General features: G+C 41.1%; 1 protein-coding gene across 4 annotated transcripts in view; it reads left to right on the top strand.

The window, feature by feature from the left end:
• The window catches only part of FAM124A (family with sequence similarity 124 member A), a 45098-nt gene extending 26455 nt beyond the window's left edge, over positions 1-18643 (top strand). The window contains exons 3-5 of one of the 4 annotated variants that reach the window (XR_003532820.1): positions 1238-1977; positions 3859-4026; positions 12812-12886. Coding sequence is in view for 3 of the 4 variants with exons in the window: in XM_027674405.1 (XP_027530206.1) it covers positions 1238-1977; positions 12812-13609 (1538 nt within the window). In the remaining variant the exon portion in view is untranslated. Of the gene's footprint in view, positions 1-1237; positions 1978-3858; positions 4027-12811; positions 16787-17867 lie in introns of those variants that run through there. The other 3 variants (XM_027674406.1, XM_027674407.1, XM_027674405.1) reach the window with 3 other exon arrangements.
• Positions 18644-18900: the final 257 nt, after the last annotated feature.

Here is an 18900-nt window from a genome sequence, read left to right on the forward strand (position 1 = left end):
GTATCACAAGAATGTTATTCTGATGCCAGGAAGGAGGAGGGAGAGGTTTGTACTGATTGCTAATAGGAGGGGAAATAGCCTTTGAGACAATTCCCCTATTAAATGTGGTCTGCACAATTAAAAGCTTGGGAAGTCTTTCTGAGGTTTCACACATTTGGGCTTTGTGCCTAGCCTCAGGGTCTCAAACATGGAGGTGGTTTCAGAACACCACACAAGGGGAACCATTTCAGCAAAAATATCAAGGTTACATGACTAATTTATTAAACTGTCTTGGATCATCATGCACATGCATCTTTATTGGCATGCAACTCCAGCAGAACAGAAGTAGCAATTTCTACTCAGCCCTCCAACCACACATTGCTCCGCTTCTGAGCTATCAAAGAGGTTTCAGGGACAAACAACAGATAGAACCCCTGTGAACATTGCCAAGGCTAACTAGAGGTTTCTTTCTTCCCCCGAGTAAGTGTAATTTTTTTGTGCTTCCTGCTTTTATGAGTCTTCCCTAATCTGATAAAAACCTTGAAGCAGTAGTATTATAGTCTTGATAGTCTGAAGATATAAACAGTGGAGAATTTGTTGGGACAAGTAATATATTTTCCTGAAGAAAGACTTATGTGCCCGAAGGCTTCTCTGCTTTTTTTTTTTTCCACAACTGTATCAGTCGGTGTAATAAAAGATATTACCTCTCCCTACAAACTTCACCTTACTTATTAGAACAATTTCCTCCAGGACACAAAACATTCTTAACTGAGTGTTAAGAAAACTCCAATGTCAGGGTAATAGAGTGGAGTTCAGTGGTGTGATTTCCATGGCCAAAGCCAGTTGGCACAAATTAAAACAAGGTGGAATGAACATTGTCCACCATGATCATTCTGCACATCACTAATATCCCTTTCACCCCCACTCTACATCAGTACTTTTGTCTTTCCTACCTCTCAGCTATATGGAGCAGCTCTTTTCTAACACATGAATACACATTGAATAATGTCTTCTGGATGCTACTTCAGTAGAAACAGTAACTCTTATGATATGCATGATGAAATTTCTCTGCTTCTGATTGTTTTCTTGGTTGCTGTATCTCTGTACATTTTTTTTTGTTTAATACGGGTGAGCTTGAGAGAGATAAAAAAAAAGCTGACTGTGACTGAGTGGACAGTGTCTTCTTTAAGGATCACCTAAATGTTGTCAACTTGGTTACAAATTACAAAATGAAAGGATTTTTTTTAATATATTTCAGGTGAACTTTCTGTGGAAGGCATACAAGACCCATTCCTTGTTAGTGTACATATTATCACAGACCCAGGTGAATCCAAGACTCTTCAGCAAGCCATCGATAAGCTTCTAGCCTGGATCCATCCAGACCTCCAGCTGTTCCGAGTCTCAGAAAGACGAGTGCCCAAGAAGCACAGGAAGCCAGTTAAGGCTGGTGTTTCTCAGCCAGCCCTTGCTGTCATTCTGTTTCTGCAGGAGGAGTATGGAGAAGAACCAATCTTGCAGCTCCATGAAACCTTTCAGCGGCCACCTTGGCATTACCACCACACAGAGCTAATGCATGGGAAATTCCTCCCTTACATGCCATGCAGCCAAGACTTTTACACTTTGGCTCCAGAGACTCCTCTGTGGGCCATTCGCCCAGTGCACTACGGGAAAGAAATGATCCGCTTCACCATATACTGCAGGAATGAAAACTTTGGGGACATTTTGAAATTGTATGAGTTAATATTGAAAAGACCTGTATGTCAGAAAAAAGCAGACTTTTGTGTTTTTCCTGTCTATTCTAACATGGAAATAGACATTCAGTTTTCTTTAAAGAAACTTCCAAAGGGCCAGGTGCCAATGACGACAGAGTCAGCAGTGCTGGAGTTCAGAGTAAAAGATGTGGGGCAGCTTGTGCCTCTCTTGCCCAACCCGTGCAGCCCCATCAGTGAAGGCAGATGGCAGACGGAAGACCACGATGGAAATAGGATCCTTTTGCAGGTAAGTTCAGTACAAAGGGAAACAGAAGCACATTTCTTGGTTTTGTGCAGGAAAGCTTAACCTGAAAAGACAGAAGAATAACCTTTTTTTTTTTTTGCTTTTCCTAGGAGAAAGAGCCAGGACAGTACTGCTAAACAAAGAATCTGAAACCCCTTGCTGTGTGTGTAACTAATCAGAAAAGAGTGACTGATATTATCCAGATATCAGTTAACCTCAGTTTATGCTAAGAGTGATGTGAGGTAGCTGTTTAAAAAGTGCAGAGAGAAGGAATTATGAGCCTGACTGGAGAAATGATGGCTGTAGAGTGTTGTTTTATAAGAAATATGGGCACAGAATTGCCAGAGAGTTTTAAAATAGCCCTCAGTTATGAGAGTTTTATGGAAGACAAGCAGAATTCCTGATGGTACTCATTATATTCTAGCACCACTGGATGACATACTGCATCTCTCTTTTGCACAGTGATTATCAGAATGAAGAGAGAGGTGATGAAGGAAAAGAAATGCACCCTGAAGAGCAGCCTAAGAGAGACATTCCCACAGACTCTCCTTTTGAACTAATCTGAAGTGCTTGTAACCAAATCCTAAAAGAGAGTTTATTTGTTAGGACATCTATAGGCACCATATCTGGGCAATGTATCAGCATGCTCTGCTTCACTACACCACATCCAAGGGAGATAAAAGGATAACAAGTACCAAGCTTTTAATAGCTGCCTGCCCTGCAGAGAGGGTATCTGGCAATCCAGAGCCAGGTTAATATGCATTCTTGCACTGCAGAGGTATTTATTGCTGCTTACATTTGTATCAAGGAGCAGAGGCCCTCACCTTTAAAAGACTGTTCAGATTTCAAAGGGTATTTTTTTGGACTGAATTTCATTCATGTGGCTTGTGTGACCTTGTTTCTGTGGAAGAAGTGTTGGGAATGCCATCCTTCCACCATACAGACCTCCCAGCATGCAGAGAAGTGTGTACACTGTGTGTAGCACAGTGCCTCGGGATTTGTAGCTCCTGGGACTGAAAATCCAGGTATACAGGGCATCTGTGCTCTGGTGAGTCACATCCAAGTGGTAGTGAAGCCTTTCAGTGCTGCTTTGCAGATGCCACCCTCACAGAAACCCCATGCCAGAGCTGAAAAACACACATATAGGGCTGAGAAGGGTAACCTCCTTGCCCATCTGGCAAGACAGTCACCAATTTGTCAGAGTTACTGATTGTACTGTAGGCATATCCATGTCTGAGATAACTTGTAAGCTGAAACTGACAAGAGTCATCATGAAAATTATACACAGCAACCACACTCACAAATATCCCCTTTTCCCTGTTCTTTCTCAGGGGGTTTCTGCTATGTGGTTTAACTTTATGGGATCTTGTACTGGTTTCAAGTAAATTGAAGGGAAGGGTAAAAAAAATAGGGCTTCTAAATAAGGCTTTTGATTTAAAACCAAATTTCAGAAGTAACAGATGCAAGGCAGTACAGAGGTAAAGCAAGACTTGCTGAGCAGCAGACTGAGGTAAAACCTGCAAAGAAAATCAAAATAAGATTTTAGCCATATGTATCAAAAAAGCAAAAGCCTGCTAAGTGTGGCCTTCAAGTGAAATTAATTTTCATTTCTATTTTTGGTGAGGATGATGATTCTGAACAGGAGGGCAAAATGACAAATGGGAGTGAAGTTACAGAAATGGAATTCATCACATTTGAAGTGTGGTGAAGCAAAAGAAGTTTAATATATGCAAAGTGGAAGGAAAACAGAGACTTTGGATCTAACTTATGCGATTATGAAATCCTGAAAACTAGGTCCTGGTATACAAGTTTTAAGCAAGTCTGTACAATTAGAAGTGGAGCTCTACAACTAAATCAAAGGGAAAATGTCCTGTTTGTACTCAGGTACTACAAGCCACAAGTGCAACATGACCATGGAAAGAAAAATGCGTGCAGTCTCTAGTGTGTACTGGTGTTACTATCCCCTAAGAAACGTGTAAAGTGTTTGTGCGTTGGGTCCCAAAGGCCTCCCCTGTCTTCAACTCTGGACTCCAGAAAGGTGACTTCTGAAAGGTGCAGGTACAGGGAAGGGCTCTCCCCCCGTGCAAAGGAATGCTAAGACTGTCTTACAAAGAGAAACTGGAAGACTAGGGTCATCTGAGCCCAGCCAAAGTAAGTCTAAAGGGAGCTCTGACTGTGCTTGGAAAATAGACAAGAAGGTAAACAGCAGGAACAGGAAAAGGCTGTTTCACTAAATGGTCGTTCTGACACAGGAACAAAAAAATTGTCAATAAATAGATTTTAGTTGGCAGTGTTCAGATTGATGGCTAACTACATAACAGCCACCTAGGAGGTGCCAGCAGGTTAATACCTTAATTCAAGGCAGGATGGTTGGTTAGGGAGAAGGAAATGATGGAGCATGGGTTGTAGGATACACTGGATTTTGTGATTCATGGACTCCTTATATTCTTTTAATTCATTCTAAATCCAAAGAAATTATAGTATCTACCTTTGAAAGTGGCAGGCCTACATTTTGACTTTTCACAGGGAGCTGCTATTATTTATATTATCCATGCAACAGCATTGGTAATACCCTTCTCTTCTTTCCAGTTATATGAACTCAAACAATTACTTCCCAGTATTTTTCAGTCTGCATGTCTGTTGGTACTTCATAATCATCAGAATACTGCACCTCTTTAAGGATTAAAACTACAATTATACCAAAAATGATAGATTTGCATCCCTATTAAATTGCAGGCAGTGTTTAAAGTTTGAAGTTTGAATATACCTCCATGATTAGGCTAACAAGATGTGACCTCTGTGTTTTTCTTGGTGTCCTCACAGGGACTTGGATACTTGCCAGCCAGATTGATCCATGTTCTTAATCCATTTTGCAAATGCAATTATCAAGGGGCTTAGATAAAGTCAGTGCAAGAGAAAACAAAGTTATTCATGGGTAAGATAAATCTGCTTAATGCCACAGAAACTATTCCTTCATTTGCAAGGGAGCCCTTCAGAACTATTTTGTCACAGTAGCTTTTCCACACTGGCAAATTAGCTCCAAGGGTGCAGCTATATGCCAGCTGAGGCGCAAAGGGTAAGCTTCAGTTGGCTGTAGCAGGAGCAAGGCTTAAGAATATGATTGCATCCTGTGGGAAGACACCCACGCTGCTTCACCAGTGCTAAGCCCAGAAACAGGAGCTCTCAGGAGCTCTTGTCAGAGCAGTGGGAAGAATATGTAAATAGTGTAGCTAAGAATTTACCATATACTGGTATACTGAGTATAGTGCCAGATTTGCAGGTCTTGTCCAGATTCCTGGCTACCTGTGGGCATAATCCACACAGAGACAGCTGAAGTTCTAATCAACTTGTTACTCCTGGCTGTGCAACATGGGAAGCAGGAAAGGTTCATAAGTGATTGGACTGTTTTGGCCGTGCGTGTTTGGAAAGCAGGGGTAGTGAGCAGAGAGAAGAAAGTGCACAGATGACTTCTTTAAATCATGAGAATAACTTTCAGTAGGGTAGGAAAAGTAAAATAATATTTTGGCAGAATTTCCTAGCTGCTCTGTGTGAGGTGGAACATACAGACATATTCAGGAGGAAGGTGGACATCACCAAATGAGTATTTCATCTAGGCAGTGGCTCAGCACTTAAGCATAGGACCTACTGCTGTTTTATGTGCCAAAGGGTACCTGAGCCACCAAGAAAAGATGTCTGGACAGATTAGAATCAGGACCTACAGGAAGGCTGTGCCTTCTTGGAATGCCAGACAGGCACCCTAGGAGATACCAGCATGTACCAAACATGTATGTTGAGGCACCTGAGTCACCATGTAATAACCAGTTTCTTGCTGAAATCTGCCCCCCTTGATCCTCCTCAGCACCAAAATCAAGACAAGTAAAAATCAAAGAAATATATGGTTTGTTACCAGTCTGTGGTAGTCTTACGTGAAATAAAATAGTCAGATCAGCCCCAACTGAGACTAAAAGAAACATTTTACTCTCCTCTGCAGCATAAGGAATGGTTTGCCCCTCAAGCTTATCTTAGCTCAGGAGAGGCAAATCTTGGAGGCTCGGAATCCACTTATTTTTACGTTTGGGTTTAGGACTCAGATCAATGTGGTCATGGTTGCATTTACTTCAGCTAACCAACCAGACTCTTCCAGACCTCAGCTGGCTCTGCCTTTCCTCTCCAACAAAAAGGACTATTCCTTCTCCTTCCCCTAGTTTCCAGTTTGGGTGCCTTGATGGTCCAGCATTCATATGACCTTGATAAAACATGTAAATATTTTAAGAGCGTTAGTCAATCTGCTGCCATTTTAGATATGGGCCTTGTGGCACCTCTGTCATGTCCCTGATGGAAGCATACAGCTATTTAGTATCCTGAAAACTGAAATGCTTTCATCTGCCTGCAGTGTCAGCAGGCTCTGTAAAGAAATGGCTTAATGATTTGTGAAATGGTTAACAAAAAGTCGGGCTTGATGATACAATGTATGCCTGTAGTCTTAAATGCAGTTAAATCATGTCATTCCTGTTACTCAAAGCATTACCAAGAGCAGATGCTGGCAGATAAAGGAAAGAAAACACACTCACTACTATAGTCTGGAGTCACTACAGTTAAGTACAAGTAGAAAAAAGAAAGAAGAGCATCTAAACCAGAATCAGAGGAGGCAAAAAGACAAAAACAGGCAAAAAAAGAGCAGTTTTTCAGAGAACAGTTTAGTCTGCAGGAAGGGAAATGGAGGTGAGAAAAGAGCTTCAAGCTTGCTTGAATTAATAGTGCAGATAGAGCCGAACTGAACACAAAGAGGAAGAAAGACAAGAAAAGCATCCACTGGAGGAGGTTGCCCAGAGAAGTTGTGGATGCCCCAACCCTGAAAGTGTTCAAGGCCGGTTTGGATGGGGCTTTGAGCTGCCGGGTCTAGTGGAAGGTGTCCCAGCCCATGAGTGGGAGGTTAGAACCAGACAATCTTTAGGGTATCTCCAACGCAAACCATTCTATGACTGTTACGACAAGCAAGGATGTGCCCAGGGCATCTTTACAAAAATTACTTTTAGTTTCTTTAGAAACCAGTGAAAAGGACAGTGTTTGGAGCAAAAATTGACTCAGTCAAGGGAGGTGCCTTAAGCTGATCTAATTAGTCTGTAAGTTTAATACTAGCATCCTGTTGTTAAAAATCTTTATTTTTCCTTTCCTTTTTGTGACACAGGTGTTTGGTTCTCCTTAATACTAGTGACTGGAGGTTTTTTGGGGGGGCATAGTGAATCAGTCAGTAATTCAAATAGGAGGAGATTTTTTAGTTGGTTTTTTCTTCAACCTAAGGTACTTTATTTTTTTTGTTAGTGCAGTTATGTTTCATGGCATACTAGGATCTCTTATGACTCTATACACCCAGCAAAAACTCTTGAGAGTGAATATATTTTGTGCTACAAAGCACCCACCTTTTCTAGTTTTGTAAACACACTCTAAGCCACTTTTGAAATACATTCAACTTTAAATCAAATTTGTGCATTTTGCCTTTTGATATCTTGCGCTTCTGAATACGTTCTTTCAAGTCTTACTTTCAAGTAAGACATATTATGGTGATATTGAGGACTAACCTCTGCCATTTTTTCTTGTGTTGATTTTTTCCTGGATCAATCCCACTGGTTTAAATACAATTAAACAAACACCGTCGCACTCCTGTTGAGCAAGGCAGGCAAAATCTGGGCTCGAATGGTGATGTCATTGCTGTGCTGGCTGGGTCCTGACCTCAGCAGACCCTTGCTGGCAGTTCTTAATACAGATAATACTTAGGGAGATCTCTATCTGCTTTCTGAAAAAGCAGATAACTTAAAATAGACTGCAAGAACATTCATGGATTTTTTTCTGTTAGGTCCAGGCAGCCCAAGGCAAAAGTGCATTTCTGCAAACTTCGCCACAAGTTGTTTATGGCACTCCCGGATATTCATCATGAAATTCTTCTCCAGCCCATTGTAAAACACAAAGACTCTAAAACCCTCCAGGCTTCACAAAGATTTGTGCAGAGATTATAAATGAGCACCAGATTAGCGCCAGATGAAAAAATCTGTTCTGTTAGAGAGCTAATCTGTTCAGTCAATGGCCAGGTTTGTTGCGCATCTCTGTGGCAAGGTCTGACAAACCTGTGACCCTGTATTTGGAATTTCAAATCAGAGTGTCATTTTGGATCATCTCTTTGTCCTTTCAGATGACTGACCCCCTCTCTGGCATCTCTGTGGTACTTGTGCCTGTTGCAGGCAGCATGGCTGTACCAGGCAGGACTCTTCCAGGCTGCAGGGAGGTAACAGGCAATGCTGAGAGCAAGCCATGAGAAGGCTGAAGATGAGGACTTGAAAAAAAAATTCAGAAAATTAAAGATGCAACTGTTTCCAAAGCCTATGGCAGGCTTAAGGAGGTGGGATAAGCCTCCTCGAAAAACTAAAGAGGAGCGACCACATAATTCATAGGCTGGATGCAACACTCCATGTGTCATGCCAGGGTGGCACAAGGGAGCACAGTGAATGGGCTTGGCACAGGACTAGAAGCTAATTTTGCCTGAGTTTTAATCCTGGCTAAATCATTGAATCCTCTCTGTGATCTCTGACAAGTTAGAGAATGTAGATATAGAAAAGTCTCATTAGTCCACATAATCCAGTTCTCTACAATATAGGATTAGCCTGTAATCTTTATTCACTAGTATTTCATGAGATGGAGCTTCTGACGCACTACCTATTCTACAGTTGTGCAGTCTGGTATTCTCATAGCCAGGAAAGTCTTCAGTTATATTGCTTTAAGATGAAAGTATTAAAATAATATCTCCCTATTGTTTCCCTTTTTGGCCCATGTAATGAAGACCAGCATTGGAAAATAGGTCTTCTAAATCTGAATTTATCTAAAAAAAATTATTGAGGTAAGCAATTCTTCCTATAAACAGAGCTGTTTGGAAATAAGCTGTGTTAGTGATGTCACTTGGCCTGCCCTGCAGGCAGCCATCCTAAGGCAGGCTGTACTTGTCCCCTTCTCCTCGCTGATCCACTGTTACCTCCTGCCAGGCCAACTGGGCTTGACCAGAAGCTGTGACTCCGTATCAGGATTAACAGCAAATACCTTGTATAAGATGAAATGCCTCTGTCTGACCACAGGAACATTAAAAGAGCTAGGGAAAAAAAGTCTAAAATAACACAACTCTAAAACTAGTATCTTACCTGAAGTAAATTGTTGTTAGTTTTAGCCCAGATACCTAAAGTTATTTGGCTGTTTGGGGCAGGTTGCCCCTTCCAAGTACTTCCACTTAGAAGTGCATTTCCCCTTTCCTTTGAATTTTTACTTTTTATCTGCATTTTGGATAGAAAGTTCCTGCATGAGAACAGGGGTTTTAGCAGGAGTGTTTCATCTCACCTCATCCATTTATTGTGGTATTGCCGTTGGGTTCACATCCTCTTTGGTGATGCCTCGGGTGAGCATCCTTTTGAGTCCTGAAAATGTGGTTGCACCTGTAGTCATCGTGTTGCATATCTACAATCCCAAACTAACAGAAGCTGATTTAAACTAGAGAGTTTCAAAATAATAGAAGGAGCTCAAAGCAGCTGTTCTTATGTCTGTGCTTTACTCCCAAAATGCTTAAGATTTTCCCTGTATTAATAAATTACACATGCCCAGCAACATTCCCAGTCACTGAAATCCCTGTAACAGAGTGGCCTGTGTGTGTGCTTCTGAGCCAGCCAGGATACAGCAAATACGTACAGTTACACAACTGAATTGGACCAACTATCTCTTAATAGTGGTAACCTGAGAGACCAAATTAAATTACTTTTTCTTTAGAACAGATGTCAGAAGTTATGTCAATAAATAAGAAATTATTACCATCATCTAAATACATGAGATTTTTATTAGTGTGCAAAATGCCTCCTGTACACACCAAAGCCAAATAAACACATGGGAGTCATCTCTGCAGGATTTGATTCAGCTCCAAATCACAAACACCTAAAATTGATGTTTACCTTCAGGTATTTTTGTGTCAGCTACAGTCTATGTTCTCACTGTAGTTGGTGGGTATGTACTCAGTGCAGCCCAAGGACATAGAGAGCAATTCAGCTAAACAGACACAAGAATTTCTTCAGGGAAAGCTGAATTGCTCGCCAGACTCCATTGGCTTTATTAAGTAGACAACTAAACCCTACCCAGGATGCCTGTGTAGGATATATACATATATACATATGTACACATATATTCGTGTGTATATATACATATGTATGTATATGTATATACATACATATGTGTATATGTATATATATATAAATATATATATATATACATATATATGTATATATATACATGTGGACAGGTGGTATAGTCTGTGCAAGGTAAAGGCAACGCTTTTGTACTGCGCACAGAACTCTCTGGGGTGCAAGTACAGATCTGTTCCCAAAAGCCGTATGTTTTCAGGTACAGTTTCATCCAAGTTGTTACCAGTGGTCCCATCCTTACCTTTTCACAAACAGGAAGACGAGACTTGCTTGAATCCTTGATTTCTCTGGATGCTTGATCTACCAAATTATCAACTAAGTCTACAAAAATACAAAAATAGCGTGAAAACAAGCCATGGTGGGGCAATCCATGATTTTCTCTCTTAGAGGTAGAAGTGTTCTGGAGGTGCTTCTGTTGATTCACCAAGCATGATGGTTGAGTTCATGTAACATATCTGATAACAGAGCTACTGCAGAAAAAAAATAGTGCCTTTGGTTAATGCAAACAAAATATAATGAGAAGTGTTTTCTTAGACAAACCCATCAAAAGAGTGATCTGGCTGTGTACTTTCAGCATGTCATATTCTTATTTCTGGGTTATCCAAAAAATGTCTTCATTTAAGAAAGAGCTGGTATTTTCTTCATGGGCACAAGCCTTTTATCTTGCTGAGTATTTTTTAAGCAAATTGGTTTATGTGTTGCATAAATAAAATAATGTGTGTAGAGGTCTAAAGTGATTTCTGGCTAATGTTTTATTGTAATTGACTCATTCTGTTTGACTTATATGTACTCAATTTCTTAATTTCTCCGTTAATTAATTTAATTCTTTATGGCATTAAGGAAAACAGTTTACTGTATTACACAGAAATAGGTTATGAATTAACATATTTCATTACAGATATATATGTGTATATATATTAATCTACAACATCTAAGTGAACTTCTGTGGCTTGGCTGTCCTATAAATCTCTACCTAACTGATTATGAATGAGCAAAACAATTTTTGCAGATGTGGAAATCCTTTTTTGCCTCTAAAATCACTTCAATAAAAAACAGAAGATGGTTATGACAGATATAGGTCACTAAGACAATGTGATGTGCACTAGCAAGATGTTAAAAGCAGCAATGTATGGAGTTCTTTTAGAGACAGGGCATACAAAAGACCTCCTTTGTTGCCAGGTCTCAGCCCTTTCTGTCATGTCATATAATCTCTTTGCTAAAATGAAGAAGCTCTGTCTTTATCCTTTACTTGCCCCGTAAGACTCTTCTCCTGTTGTTGTTCTTAGAAACCTTTTATTAGTTTGTGGTGCAGTTTTTTAATAGATATTCGTCTTTTTTTTTTCCTGTGGCTCCATTTTATCAGTTCAAATTTATTCTTTTTCACATGTGCATGACTTTAATCATGTGCGCATTCTGGATGAGGCCTTAGCAGTGTTGTCCATAGTGCATTAAGACTTTTTTAACTCACTTGAAACTGCCCCATATCATGTTGTTGCAGCCTTGTCACTTTAATAGCACATAATGATCAGGAATCCCAGTTCTTTCTTTCTCCTCTGTTGTTTCCAACTGACAAGTCCCATAGCTGAGATTATTGTTTATCTTCAAGAATATATATCTTGCACTTTGTCCCGTTAGTTTCTGTCCCTTTTGGGAGACAGATCAAGCATTTTTTATTATGCAAGAAATTCCAGTAACAAGAATTTAAATTAAACTTTTTGAAAGGCAAACTTCTAAAAGCCTCACTGAAATAAATGGGATGATGAAAAACCTGATTGCTCGAACACAGTGCAGTTACCCACACATCAGTGTCTAATCCCATAGGAAAGCCACCTGGCATCCAGCCGCTTCTTGAGAAGGATATTGGCTTCCCGTTTGTCACAGCTGCTTTCCCTGCTTGAGTATCTGACAGGCAGACAACTGAATTCTGCCATAGGACTGAGATTCAGGTCCAAATTCAGATCACAGCCATCAGTTTCAGTCTTCAGTCTATGTGTCTACAAGCAAATTATATGTCTGTGCATAATGTCACTATGAGCTAGTTAACAGAGCAAGTGGGTTCTAGGGTGCACTGCTCAGCTAACCAGATGTGAAAGAGAAAATGTGAAAGAGTTGAAAGAAGTAGTAAATTTCCATTGGGAAGACCGAGAATGAGCTTCCTTGCTGAAGGCTTTCTGATGTTTCAGAGGGGAAAACAAAAAAAAAACCACAGCAAGGAAGAAATGTGAAATTATCATTTTGGTAACATATATCTTCCATGTATTCATTTTTGTTCTTCAGTTGTCCACTAAGGCAGTAATGTAGGAAGAGAGAATATGAATGAATCTGAACAAGTCAATAGGAAATGAGAATTTAAAGCTAGCGTAATTCAGCCCCCCAGGCAGGGCTTCTCTACCATTTATTCTTGTTGTCTTTGAGGTTCCTTATGTAAATATTTGGGATTTTGGCAGGGTGGTTTCTCTTTGTTACTGAAGTGAAACATTTGCTGCAAGCATACTGACTGAAGTCTGTTTCGTAATTATTTGCAGTAACAACTCAGCAACGGAGACCTTATGGTTGTAAAACTGCCAATTCTGTATTAATGTGATCTTCTTTTTTCCCTCTCCTGGCTGCAGCAAGCACGCAGTTGGTGTAGGAAGGCTGCAAAGCAGAACAAGCAACTGTATCCATCTCTGTCAACAGATTCCCACTTCACCACTCTGCCAGCCTTTCTTCCTCAGAGCCACCTATCTATCTCTGAACAACCACAAGAAATGGGTCAAAAAAAGGTACATCCCAAGAACGGCCTTGGTCATTTTCTTGGTTTCTCCCAGGAGGACTTGAGACACAGTGATGGGAGAGACTTCACGCACAGATCCAGCAGTGTCTCCAGCATTTCATGGTCATTTCAACGAAGCAGGTCTCTGTTCTGTTTGCCCACAGTGAACTCCTCTTCGGCGTCAGAGACATTTCATTTCAGTGAACCATTTCATTTTTTAAATTCTGGGTCAACTGCAACCAGGTTAAAAACATGGAAATGCAGCCCCAAGCTTAACATTGATGACTTGGAAGGTGCCCAAGAGACTGATGTGGATACAGGGATGAAGCTGTCCTTCTCGGACCTGTCTGTGGTTTCTGCATACTCTTCCCTTAATGGATTTTGCAGTGAGTTGGCAGACTCTCTTCCCCCACAGAAACAAACTGTCAGTAAGGCTAAACAGGCAGCCACCAGTGGAAGGCCTGTGTCAGCCATGTGCAATACTTTTGAGTCAGTTGATGATTCATTGCATTCTCTTTCTGAATGGTCTTCCAGTTCTTTCACATCAGCATCTCCCACCAAGCATCACAAACAGTACTTGAGAGCAGCTCCATGCTCTCTGGACAATCATGTTTGCCCAGCTTCACTAGTTAACGAAGAAGAATTTTACATCTGAGGTTTCTCTATCTTATACCTTCCAGGGCAAACATGTTCTGCTTGTGAATGGCAGCAGCGGGTCCACCTTGAGCATACAGAAGGTTCCTCACTGAGGAGAAGGTGATGCAGCAGAGCATGTTAAATATTTGAAGAAAATACTCAGAACCCTCTGAGATAGGTATTCTCAAACTAGGTACAGTAAAGCAGTCTGAGCTTGCGCCTTTACCTTTGTACTGGAGGAGATGATCAGCACAGAGGCTTTTCCACAGCACTGCAAGGTGGATGTTTTCTGTGACTGACCCTTTGGTGGTGAAAGAAATGCCAGAAGAGACATATAGTATTCCATTTTAATTTGGCAGAAAATGAAGATTAATTTGATACCAAACTGCTTTAACTTTCTGAGAAATTCCTTTAACTCAAGAAAGACGGGAGAAGAAAGGGGTCTTATTTCCCTTTCACAAGTTCCAAAGGCAGCTCTAAGCACAGCAGATCCCAGCAGTACCTCTCGAGTAGAGTCAGGCAAGAAGTTTCCTGTGAGGAGACACACTGTTCCTTCTAACCTCTGAGACCGGGCAGTGGTGAGGAGGGGGAGAACCACAGAATCGTCAAGGTTGGAAGAGACCTTCAAGACTGTCTAGTCCAAGTGTCAACCTAGCACTACCATAATCACCCCTAAACCATATTCCCATGTGCCATATCCACCTGCCTCTGGAACACTTCCAGAGACTGACTCCAGCACCTCCCTAGACAACTTATTCCAAGGCCTAACCACTCTTTCAGTGAATAATTTTTTTCTAATATCTAATCTGAAACTTCCCTGGTCGGGGAGGTTAATTTCTGCTCATCCTTGCACTTGTGACATGGCAGAAGAGACCGACCACCACCTCACTACAACCTTCTTTCAGGTAGTTGTAGAGAGCAGTGAGGTCTCCCCTGAGCCTTCTTTTCTCCAGGCTAAACAGCCCCAGTTCCCTCAGTTGTTCCTCATAAGATTTTGCTCCAGACCCTGCCCCAGCTCCATTGCCCTTCTCTGGACTCACTTCAGCACCTCAATATTTTTCCTGTAGTGAGGGGCCCAAAACTGAACACTGGATTCGAGGTGTGGCCTCACCAGTGCTGAGTAAAGTGGGACAATTGCTGCCCTGGTCCTACTGGCCACACTGTTGCTGACAAAGGCCAGGATGCCATTGGCCTTCTTGGCCACTTGGGCACACTGCTGGCTCATATCCAGCTGGCTGTGAATCAGCACCCCCCAGTCCCTTTCCACTAAGCAGCTCTCAAGGCACTCTTTCCCCAATCTGTAGCTCTGCCTGGGGTTGTTGTCACCCAAGTGCAGGACCCAGCACTTGGTTCATGTTATTGAGCCTCATACCGTTGTCCTCAGCCCATTGACCCAGTCTGTCAAGATCTCTCTGTAGAGCCTTACAACCCTCCAGCAGATCAACACTCCTGCCCAACTTTATGTCTTCTGTGAACTGACTGAGGATACACTCAATCCCCTCATCCAAATCATTGATGAAGATGTGAAAAAGGACTGGCCCCAATACTGAGTCCTGGGTAACACCACTAGTCACCAGCCACCAAATGGATTTAGTTCCATTCACCACCACTCTCTGGCCTTGGCCATCCAGACAGTATTTCACCCAACAAAGAGTACACCTCTCACGTGCAGCCAATTACTTCAGGCGAATGCTGTGGGAGATGGTGTCAAACGCTTTACTGTCAACAACATCCACCACCTTTCCCTCATCTCCTGAGTGGGTCACTTTGTCATAGAAGGTGATCAGGTTGGTCAAGCAGGACCTACTTTTTGTAAATCCTGGGAGCCTGATACCCTGGTTGTCCTGTACATGCCATTTGATGGCCCTCAGGGTGATCTGCTACATGACCTTCCCTGGTACCAAGGTCAGGCTGATAGGCCTGTAGTTTCCCAGATCTTCCTTCCAACCCTTGTAGATGGGCATTTTATTTGCTAATTTACAATCAACTGGGACTTCTCCATTTAACCAGGACTGCTGGTAAATGATTGAAAGTGGTTTGGCAAGCTCTTTTGCCACTTCCCTCATTACTCTCGGGTGCATCCTGTCTAGGCACATAGGTGTCTGACTGGAACCCTTTCCTCCTGGATTATGGGGGCTTCATTCTGCTCCCTGTCTCTAACTTCCAGCTCTGGTAGCTGGATATCCTTTGGGAAACTGGTTTTGGTATTAAAGACTTAAGGCAAAGAAGGCATTAAGTACCTCAGCCTTTTCCTCATCCCCTGACACTTTGTTACCCTCTGCATCCAGCAAAGGATAGAGACCCTCATTAGCCCTCCTTTTGCTGCCAATGTATTTATAGAATTTTTTTGAAGAAACTTCATTCCTTCCCCATGGAAGAGGAAGCTCTACTGTATCTCTGACAGACCAGATGCAGCAAGTGCCAAGAGGGAAACATTAGAGAACATTTTGAACCCCTCCCGTCCAAAAAGCCCTTCATTTCCAGTTGGAAGGGAACTATCTGGGCTGTTGTCTGAACCACTTGTGTGGACAGGGGTAACCCGAGTACACCATGTTTGCTACTTCTAACTCAGGCAATACACAGCTTACTGAAAGATAACCCAGCATTTTTATATAGTCCCAAATGTATGACAGCTCCATGTTTTTTTAAAGGATTGATATTTTTCTGTTAAAAAATAATTAATGCAGAAACTTATTCTTTGTATTTCCAGTGAAAGCATACTTCTGGGTAAAACACATTTCTTCTCAAATACTTCTCTCCAAAGGGAAAACAAGTCAAATTTTACTGGCTTTCAAAATACACATTCTTGATAACCTGTTTTGCTCTGGTAATTTGGTATTTAAAAAAAAATGTAAGTAAAAAGTTAAGTACCTTCTCCAGGATTTAGGTCACATAAACAGATTTCATCGTGCACGTTCTGAAAAGTTACATTTTTGGTAGAGAAGTATCCCTGGTTGCAGCTCTGGTCTAGCCACTGAGAAAATAACCACGTAAAAATGTGTATGTATAATGATGGATGTAGCCTATGTACAGGTGTAGATGCTGAAGGCCTACCATGATGGCATTGTGGTGTGTGGAATAAAAACTCATTTTTTGAGAAATTACTAGGTAATTTTAATCAAAAGAATTGCTGCTCTGCAGAAAAAGGGGGGAAAAAAAGGAAAAAAAAAAAGCAGAAAAGCACACATACTCTAAATAATAGTTACAAAAAATGGAACAGCTTCCCTAGCCCATTTAAGGAAGTGCACAGTTTTTTACAAACAATTCTGGGAGGAAGCCTGGGGGAAACTGAGTACATGTTTATAGGGGAGGCAAAGGAATTCCAATAAACCTGCACCCCCAGTCCAGAAGAGGCCAGAGGGATACTCAAGAGTCGGAATGCTGCTCCTCAAGGCTTTTTCCTTTTTGTGGTTGTTTTCTCCACACAGGGAAAAAGACATCAAGCTGAAGTCTAAGTCTCCTGTCTGTGAGATAGTATCATAGCATGTACCACCAGAGGTAGACTTTGTCTTTTGTGCTAAACACAATGAATAAACAGGAAGTCTATTCAAGCTCTAAGAGCACAGAAGCTTATCAGCCTTCTCCTACCCTCTAAAACTGTGTAAGCTTACTGCATTTTGGGGTAAACTGTTCTCTTTCTGGGACCAAAAATAGCACTAATGAAGGATTTGTCATGGTGTGGATGTGTTTACCTTCTCTATGCTCCTTCAGAGCCCACGAAGTCTTTCCTCTGACTTTCATGACCTTTACATCAAATCCCCCTGGAACATGGTGAACCCAATTTATCTAAAGTCCCCTTCCATGTTATTGTTTGTACCCTGCCAAAATACACTGTGAAGTCAGACTAGCCACTTTTTCTATCAGCCTGCAATTCACCGTACAAGCAGTGACAGTCAGGCTCCACAGGTTTAAATTTATGCTTCATTATTTTGTGTCATGTTCATGGTCGTACAAAAATAAATGATGAAATAGCATTGTATATTTATTGGACAGACATGTTATCAACACTAGCTACTTCCAGATGTGACAAAAAACAGGATAAATTTGATTCAAATCTGTTAAAAATTTTAGTATTCCTTATTTGGATTAAGAAAAAAAAAGAGCGTTTTCACAATATTTTAATAATACAGATAAGATTTGATGTGAACATGAAATAAAAAACTCATTTGACCTGATGTAGCTGTCTGATCCTGGCACCATGCCAACACCCAAACTCCTGACAAAAGCTGAGTGGGGTTTTTCATGAAGAGGAGGCTTTGAAACATCTTTCCACCTAGGGCATGCCTCTAGAAGAAGGCACATCTGATGCAACAGGAAGCACCAGTATTGGAGATCTGCAGAGAAGTACGGGATAGTTCAAGTGTCAGTCCTGAGGTTCATGTGTGGTATTAATGGGCAGCTCCTCAAGCATCTCAGCTCCAGATTTTAGCACATTCCTAATGGGAAGAAAACCAAATTAGTCCCCACAGACTCTGAATTTATGCTGTCTCACTGGTTCTGTCTCCAAGTATTTCTGTTCTGTGTACTGATACCTAACTAAAAATGAAAGTTTTAATTGTTTACATTGATGGTACTTGTAACCAAATTTTGTAAAAAATTGAGTGCCCTACTGTCAGGAAAAATAGAGGTGATAGTGTGCAGAAAACACTTTGTCTATAAAAAAAAAAGCCAGATTTTGAAGTGTGCTTCACTGAAGGTAGGCTTCATTAATTTTCTTCCCATTATTTAAGTTTAGTTAGTTGCATATTCAGTTAGTTGAATATGCACGTTTCATGGCTTTTACTTATTGTTTTGATTAAATTATGAACAATGTTCTTTAAGAACTGCAGGCTTTCCCTGAACTTTCTCCTCACCCCAGAATGCATTTCTTCTGTGAAATAAAATAGAGATAAAACGTCAATTGTACTTATTCTTCTGCGTGTTCATTTATGAAGTATTGCAGACTCACACAGTATTTTAACTAGGCTTCAAAAATGACTGCAGTGCCACAAGCTCCACAGCTTTTGGCAGAGTGTGTCAGTGGGATAATTACAAAATAAACGTAGCAAAAACACTTTTATGTTGGACTCAGCTTTGCCTCTGTAGACTGGGTCTTTTGATTCTCACTGAGGTGTTTTAAATCATTTGCTCCAGTAAAGCTGAATGATAAAATAGGAGCTATGACACATATTGGTAATCTTGCATGCTTAAATCCCGTCTTGGTTTGTTTGATATAAGTTGGTCTTCATAATAGTCCTTCCATCTTATTTCCATCAGTGTATGGTGTTATCTATTATACATTTCTTTATTCCCCCCATGGGACATGTCTGC

Source organism: Neopelma chrysocephalum, unplaced genomic scaffold (genome assembly GCF_003984885.1).
Source record: "Neopelma chrysocephalum unplaced genomic scaffold, ASM398488v2 Primary Assembly neopelma1_25, whole genome shotgun sequence".
In the NCBI taxonomy this organism is placed as follows: domain Eukaryota; kingdom Metazoa; phylum Chordata; class Aves; order Passeriformes; family Pipridae; genus Neopelma; species Neopelma chrysocephalum.